Genomic DNA, 8,352 nt, shown 5'->3' with positions numbered 1-8,352 from the left:
TTATAAGATTAATCATTTATAAATATATTTATATTAATTGTATATTATATAGAAAAATATATATTATATAAAAAATATTTAAAAATAAATACATTTTACTATATTTATTATATTTTATATTCATATTAAATATCATTAAATTTAAAATATTGGTTCAATATATGAAAAAGATAAATAAAAAATTTTTATTATAATAAACTTGTATATATTTTTAATCTTAACAAACGAAAAATAGAAAAAAAAAATTAAGAGATTAAGAAATATGATTAAAAAAAAAAATCTTAAAATACAAATAAAATTTTTACATTTTAATTCTTAATAATAAATTTAAACAATTTAACAAAATTATAATTATTAATATGAAATAAAAAATATTTAAAATTAACAAACTAAGGTAATTAAAACAATTATTAATTTGTTATTAATGTTAATTTTTTAGAATACGCATTTTAGAACCATTTATATTCAATTCATTTATTTCTTTAATTTTAAGAAATTTATAAAAATTTATTTTTAAATTTGTCGAACTCAATTTATATAAATGAAAATTTCAAAACATATGAAATATATATTGTTATATTATTATTAGGTATATGTATATATATTATATAGAAATATATTTTCTATACATTTTAATATTTTCGTAATATTAAAAATATAAATGATTCTTAGTACATTTTTTTAATATAAATTCTTAAAATTTTTCGTGTATGAAAAAAAACTAACCTTTTAATAAATAAATATATAAACGATATTTTTTTAAATAAAAAAAATTAATACAAATTATTCATCTTAAATATAAGAATTAAATATATGGTTACTATATTACTCTTTCAACATCAATATATAGAAAATAACGAATTTTTTATTCAAACTAACCTCATAAAAATATTAAATTTAAGTAATGTTTAAACAATATTTATAAATATAATTTAATTACGAAAATGCAATACGAACCTCCTCGGAACATTAAATTTGGCGTAAACACTATTAAATGTCGTAAACGTGTTGACAAATTTCTATAAATGGTATTCATTATTGAAATATTTACAAATTTCAATAATAATAAATAATGTTTTCATAAACACCTATGACTTATTTTTAATTCAAAACTATCTTATTGAAGTGTCACATATAAACAAATATCATATAATAACTATAATACTACCAATGCTAGATCATTGTTGTATTCCGTTGCATAAGTACACTTCTTATTGTTTACATAATCATTTGAAAACATTATATGAATGAAGTCTAATTATTTATCCTTTTCTTTTTCACTGTTTTGAAATAAGATGAAATTATAATTGAAGTTAGCGATGTATCTTTTTAGAACACACTATTGTTCGTATTTTTTGACCAATGGTAAAGTCTCATGTGTAGTGTGTCTATGTTCTTATAGTGATCTCGACGCGGCAATCTCGGCGTCCGACCTAAGTCAAAGTGATTTTTAGGCGCAACTTTCAATAAATATGTTGTGCTAGTATCGCGAAAGCAAAGAACGATGAGCTTCTCTAGTGATGAAGTCAATTTCTTGGTTTACCGATACCTTCAAGAATCTGGTATGTTTTTAGAGTACTTCATAACCTTTCTTTAAATAATTTAGGCAAATTTCGTATTCCTATTGTTTATATATATCTATCATATTTACATGGTAGATATATATATTTTTTATAATAATAATTATTATTAATAAAATTTTATTAGTTAATAACATATTGTAAAATATAGATTAAATATGATTGAAAGAGGTTATTTGAGAATAAATATAAGCATTTAATTATTAAATATATTTTTTAAATTTATTGTGTATAAATTATTTTATAAATTATATAAGAATTATAATTTAGATTGTATATTTTCTTTAAGGATTTCAACATTCTGCATATACATTTGGCATAGAATCACATATATCACAAAGTAATATAAATGGAGCATTAGTACCACCTGCAGCACTTTTATCAATTCTACAAAAGGGACTTCAATATACAGAAGCAGAGATATCAATAGGTGAAGATGGAACTGAACAAAGAATGGTAGAATCTCTTTCTCTTATTGATGCTGTTATGCCAGATGTTGTGGCATCAAGACAAAATCAAATTAATCAACAAAAACAACAAGTGAAAACAGAAGTCCAAGACACAAATGGAGAGGAAGGTAATTTTATTTATTATAACAATTTTTATAATAATGTGTCATATAATTAATTAAATCAAGAATTATTTTATTATCCTGGTACACCCTGGTCTATAAAAATATTTAAATTTAATAGACCTCCTTATTAAACCAGGTATATTAATGGACTGCTTTAGTTGTCGGATTGTTATGAGCTAATATTTTTTGTTATAACAGTTAAATCAAAATATATTAATATATTTGTATATTATTTATATTATATATATATATATATATATTTTTATTTCTTTAGTAAATTTTTTCTTAATGTTAAAATATATACTGATATAGCAAATTAAAGCTCATTTTTAAAATTATAACATGTCCGTAAACTAGGAGCAAACAATTATATTATTAATATATATGTAATCTGGAATAAAGAATTAAAAATTTAAAAATTAATTACTTGCAAATTAATTCAATAGTATGATTAATTTGATAATATCAAGATAACAAAGATACTAATACAAATATAAAATAATATAAAGATAACAGTATTATTAAATATTAAGACTTTAAAATTAATATTAAAATTTTTTAAATACAGAATTTCTTTATTTTAGATTACATATATAATTATAAAAAGGAAAGGAAAATTTCTATTTAATAATTGTTATTAACTTATAATTTATTTTCAGTTGTTACTTCCAATGAAGGTGTAGGCACAAATGAAAGAGGAGGAGATAGAACAGAAATGGAAGTAGATGAACAACAACAAGGTTCAGGCAGGGGAACTAATGCTAGCGCTGTTGAAATTCCAGACACTAAAGCTACAATATTACGTGGTCATGAATCAGAAGTTTTCATATGTGCATGGAATCCAACAACTGATCTTTTAGCTTCTGGTTCAGGGGATAGTACAGCTCGTATCTGGGATATGTCTGGTAGTTCTCAGGCTCCAAATCAGCTTGTGCTTCGTCATTGCATACAAAAGGGTGGTACCGAAGTACCAAGCAATAAAGATGTTACTTCATTAGATTGGAAGGTAAAATTATTTTTTTTAAGTTATAAAATCAAAAAAAAAAAAAAAATAAAATTTATTTCATATTTCAGTGTGACGGTACCTTATTGGCTACAGGAAGTTATGATGGTTATGCACGGATTTGGAAGACAGATGGTAAATTAGCATCTACATTAGGTCAACATAAGGGTCCAATTTTTGCATTAAAGTGGAATAAACGTGGAAATTATATATTAAGTGCTGGAGTTGATAAAACAACAATCATATGGGATGCAGAAAGTGGACAATGTACTCAACAGTTTAGTTTTCATTGTGCACCTGCCTTAGATGTTGATTGGCAAACAAATACATCATTTGCTAGTTGTTCCACTGACCAATGTATTCATGTATGTAAACTTAATGTTGATAAACCAATCAAAAGCTTCCAAGGTCATACGGTATGTATATATATAGAAATATAATTATATTTTTTAACTAAATATTTATTTTTTAAAACATAAGGAGTTTTTTTTTTTCTTTAATTACAGAATGAAGTTAATGCTATAAAATGGGATCCCCAAGGCAATTTATTGGCTAGTTGTTCAGATGATATGAGTCTTAAAATTTGGTCTATGAAACAAGATACATGGGTACATGATTTACAAGCTCATAGCAAAGAAATATATACTATTAAATGGTCCCCAACTGGACCTGGAACCCATAATCCAAATATGAATTTAACTTTAGCTAGTGCATCATTCGATTCTACTGTAAGATTATGGGATGTTGAAAGAGGTGCATGTATACACAGACTTACAAAACACACAGAACCAGTGTATAGCGTAGCATTTAGTCCAGATGGCAAATTTCTTGCTAGTGGAAGTTTTGATAAATGTGTTCATATTTGGTCTACTCAGGTAAAATAATTTTTTTTGTTTCTACTTGTCGTTAAGAAATTATATATATTTCATTATATATAATTTATATTTATATTTATATTTCATTATATATATTTAATTGTGCAGAACGGTCAATTGGTGCATAGTTACCAAGGTACTGGAGGAATTTTTGAAGTATGTTGGAATAGCCGAGGTGACAAAGTTGGTGCTTCTGCATCTGATGGCAGTGTATTTGTTCTTGATCTTCGTAAAATGTGATCGCAATTAAATAATAGATTATATTTCATTTCTTGGACTTATTATGATTCTAAGTTACCTTCAATATTTCTCACTTTATTTTTGTTTAATTCTTCATTCAAAATATTAGCCACATTTTATACTTACTTTACTTTATTTGTTTGCGCTTGTTGGATATAATTTCATAGAATATTAATTATTTATATATAGATAAAAATGATTCGACGATTTATGAGTTAAATAAAATTTAAACATAAATGCAAATTAAAAAAAATGTGGCTTTTTATAGATTATTTTCCTAAGATTATTCTGTTGAAGAGGTTTATAAAAAGTATTGTACATTAAATATTTTCAATGATACTCTGTACAATTTGAAAAAGTTTGACAGATATATTTCCAGAGAAAAATACTATTTTCGTTCACTATAAGTGAATGAAATACATGTTGTAATTTTAATTATAATATTAAGCATTATATGAACATCGATAATAATAAGAAATAAAATAAATCTTTTTAAAAAAACAGTAAATTAAATGATTTATTTTTCTTATACCATTGAATGAAAAGGTACAATTAGATTATACACAAATATAATTTAAATTAAATTTATTTCATTTATATTCAATTATATTTCATTATATTTCATTATATTATATAATTATGCATTGGATAATATACACAAGTCATACAAATAAAAAGAGCTAAAATGAAAATAAATAAATACACAATATTATACATAGATTTAAAATAAAAAAAAAATCTATTTATATGTTATATATAATTTCTTTGCATAATTACATAGTGAAGATTTTTTGTACATTTCTTCAATAATAAGATATGCATATAATGCAATATATAAATAATAATAATAAAATTTACATTTATTTTTTAATATGAATATAAATATCAGAAGAATTAATTTTTGTATATTAAGATAATCATAAAAATTGTTTATGAATGCTTAATATAAAAAATATATAAATATATAAAAAATTGAAGAACGAAGTAGAGAGATAAACTAAAATAAAAAGAAAAAATATTTTGCAAAATAGCATAATTTAATTTGAAAAATTTGTTTTTATCGTGATTTTTATACAGTATTATTATTTCTGTAAATATTCATGTGCATGTTACATTTTCATTATAATATAAAGTATATAAAATCAAAAATAAAATATTTTAATAAGATTTTAATAAAATTTACAAGAATAAATCATATTTCGATGTTTTACATAAGTACAAATTTGATAGAAGAAAACATATGTCTATTAATTTATGGTACTTATGAAAGGAACTATTTACCGATTTTTTTTAAATACATGTAATATATTTCTTTGGTAATAAAATATATAATTCATTAGATCATTACTTGATTTTTTTCGAGGATATTAAGAAAAACAAAAGACGTACTGATTATAAAGTTATTAACACAAATAAAATATATAATAAAAAATAATTTGCATATATATATTTAAGATATGGAACATTAATTCTTAATTACATTTATTCCTTTCATGAATAAAGTTTGTCGGGAACAAAGCATTTGATCTATATATTTAAATAATTGCATTACATTAAATTTATAGCTATTTGGATCTATTATATTTTGGAAATAGTTTGAAATTATTAGCAAAATATTGCATGATTCAAAAAATTTTACTGTACAATAGATAAATACAATTTTATAATCTTTTTCCATAGTTAATTTCAATTAAAAGTTACAATATTTACGTTTTTAAATTATTATTTATAATAAAATAGTTTATAATATTTCTATCATTGTGTTCATAAAACTTAACTCTAATGTGAAAAAACATTTACATTAAATTATATCCAATATTGGATATAAAATGTCTTCTATGTAGATTGTTGGATTGGGCAGACTTTGTGGGATCACAACGCATAATACTGTTTTGTTTCATATACATATTTTTGCGCTATTGAAAAGGAAGAAATAGAAAAAAATAAAATGTTTAAGTTCAAATTATAACATTAAATTTCAAATATCAATAAGAAAAATTACTTTATATTTTTCATTATTATTTCTACTTTCTTCCCTTTCTGGATGCTACAAAATTAAACTAGTTACGATTAAAATGATTATTAAAATTAAAACGAAAATAAGAAAATAAATACTGTTACATTCTATTTCTTAAATTTTTTGCTTTCTACGAATATATCATGCGCGAATACTAATATTTATTTTATGCTTGACATGAATAATTTGCATATAATTCATGAATGAAATACGTATTAAATAATGAATTTTGCACGCCACAAAATGTATAAATACATGTTTGTATACATATATATATATATAATATATATATATATAACCTGAGAAATATGACGAATAATAGATAAACTATATGCAATTCATTAGCTTTAGATAAAAAATCGTAATATAGCGAAAATTGATTGTGAGTGTTCTCCTTGAGTGTCGATTACAGTAAACGTAGCTCATTTGTTTGCGCCTGAAAATTTTAAATTTCATTTATTTTTTTGTATGAACAAATTTTAGGAATAAATTTGATTCACAATGAAATTAAATGTTCGCTTGGAATAATTACCCTTCGCGTTTGATCATCCTGTCTTTCTCGAAATGCCGAATCATCGTTATGAAGCCAATCCTGCAGTCTTTCGGAAATTCTTTCCGGTGCCACGTTTCGATCATGATTTTTTCCTTGTTGCTCGAGTATGTATTCAAATTCGTTTTTCAATCTTGAATCGCCGGTTTTAGACATGTTTCCGCCGTAAAGAGGTAACGATCTTTTTCCAATCGTCTCCAAAAGACGACGATTGGCGTCGATTTGAGCTTGATCCTGTAACGCTTTACGTCTAGCAAGTTCAAGAAGAACTCTTTGTCGTAACACATCCATAGAATTCACGATCGACAATGATCCGATACGTTTTGATTCAAGACGTTTCGTTCGGACTACTGTTGATCCTGGATCGTTTCCCGAGTCGAACATTTCATTCTGAAAAATTATAAAATTTTGTTATTAATATTCCAATACTAATTTTTCTCAAGATATAATTTTACAATATCCGGTTGCAATTTATTCGGACCGATTATACACTATGCAAAAAACGAATATATTTTTTACGTTTACTTTTATAGATCACTTGACTTTTATTTTGTTGAGAAATGAAATAAAAATTATAATATTTCTTCAATGAAAAAAAGTGTTTACATATTAGAAATTAAAAATTAAAAAAAAAAAATGACATCCACATTCTTAGAACTCACGTGTGTTAGAAATCCAAAAAATCAATCGTGTGATAACCTAATTTCGGTGAAGAAATTTCATCTAAAATATATATATCGTAATATAAGTCATAAATAATTTAGAGTTAATCACCTGTTGATTATTGCTGTCAATCGTTTCATACGAGAAGAAAAGATCTAAATATATTGCTAAAAGATTTATTTACGATTCGATTATAGAATCAATAATAAAGTCTGTCTAATGATAAAAAAAATATCTTTTCACATTCCTTCTAAAGTTACCTAATAAACGAGAATTTTAAACAATTATATTTTAGTTTTAAGAGAATTGAGCATAATGTCGTAATAATAGGTGAAGATTTTTTTATGAATATTAAAACACTTCAGAAAGGATGTACGTGGATATTTGACGCGAAAGATGGAACAATTACGTCGACTATAGTACCATGCTTTTGAGTAAAGAACAGAATTTGATTATCGTGGACAATATTACGGTTGAAGTGGCGAAAAAAAAAAGATCATTATGAATTAGAATGAAAGTGGATCGATTGCATATGCACATATGTGAAATAAGAAAAAAAAAGAAAGAAATCAACGCAACGTTGCGCAGTTTTCTCTAGCCTACCACCACGCAATATTTCTCTAGTTTTATTGCCAGTTTTATGGAACACACTCGCTCAGAATATGAGCAAAAAGGGGCGCGTATTAAAAGAGTAGGCCACGTAAGTACACACTTACGCGTATGTATGGTTAACACTAAACGCTTTGCGTTCATCTATACTTCGAATTTCACATGTTTTCTCGCTTTTCATACATCCTATTATAAAAAAAATATGTTGATAAATTTTGTAATCACAATGTTCATTTTTTTT

At 23.9% G+C, this 8,352-nt stretch overlaps 3 protein-coding genes across 8 annotated transcripts in view; 1 reads left to right on the top strand and 2 right to left on the bottom strand.

Annotated features, from left to right (window-relative positions):
* The window catches only part of LOC102680979 (methionine-R-sulfoxide reductase B1), a 6,097-nt gene extending 4,794 nt beyond the window's left edge, over positions 1-1,303 (bottom strand). For 2 of the 6 annotated variants that reach the window (XM_006612934.2, XM_006612939.2), the window contains exon 1: positions 958-1,115. In XM_006612934.2, the coding sequence (XP_006612997.1) occupies positions 958-1,036 (79 nt within the window). In that variant the 5' untranslated portion in view covers positions 1,037-1,115. Of the gene's footprint in view, positions 1-957; positions 1,116-1,168 lie in introns of those variants that run through there. The other 4 variants (XM_006612937.2, XM_006612938.2, XM_006612935.2 and 1 more) reach the window with 4 other exon arrangements.
* LOC102681550 (F-box-like/WD repeat-containing protein TBL1XR1) lies at positions 1,240-4,525 on the top strand. Its single transcript, XM_006612940.2, has 6 exons — positions 1,240-1,562; positions 1,870-2,157; positions 2,814-3,160; positions 3,229-3,573; positions 3,664-4,032; positions 4,141-4,525. The coding sequence occupies exons 1-6, from the start codon at positions 1,505-1,507 to the stop codon at positions 4,270-4,272; spliced, it is 1,539 nt and encodes a 512-aa protein (XP_006613003.1). The 5' UTR covers positions 1,240-1,504; the 3' UTR covers positions 4,273-4,525.
* Positions 4,526-5,888: 1,363 nt separating this feature from the next.
* LOC102680611 (diuretic hormone 44) overlaps positions 5,889-8,352 on the bottom strand; it is a 28,251-nt gene continuing 25,787 nt past the window's right edge. The window contains exons 3-4 of the mRNA XM_006612931.2: positions 6,822-7,229; positions 5,889-6,725 (exon numbers count right to left, since the gene is read on the bottom strand). Of these exons, the coding sequence (XP_006612994.1) occupies positions 6,696-6,725; positions 6,822-7,229 (438 nt within the window). The 3' untranslated portion in view covers positions 5,889-6,695. The remainder of the gene's footprint in view (positions 6,726-6,821; positions 7,230-8,352) is intronic.

The sequence above is a fragment of the Apis dorsata genome, unplaced genomic scaffold (assembly GCF_000469605.1).
Source record: "Apis dorsata unplaced genomic scaffold, Apis dorsata 1.3 scaffold_129, whole genome shotgun sequence".
Classification (NCBI taxonomy): Eukaryota; Metazoa; Arthropoda; class Insecta; order Hymenoptera; family Apidae; genus Apis; species Apis dorsata.
Note: the sequence above shows the minus strand (reverse complement) of the source record. Positions and strands in the feature narration are given on the sequence as shown.

Bases quoted from the DNA above. Each gene is read 5' to 3' on its own strand.
- LOC102681550 (XM_006612940.2), top strand. From the start codon at position 1,505: ATGAGCTTCTCTAGTGATGAAGTCAATTTCTTGGTTTACCGATACCTT. The intron at 1,563-1,869 runs GTATGTTTTTAG...ATTTTCTTTAAG, and splicing joins CCGATACCTTCAAGAATCTG to GATTTCAACATTCTGCATAT. The intron at 3,574-3,663 runs GTATGTATATAT...CTTTAATTACAG, and splicing joins AAAGCTTCCAAGGTCATACG to AATGAAGTTAATGCTATAAA.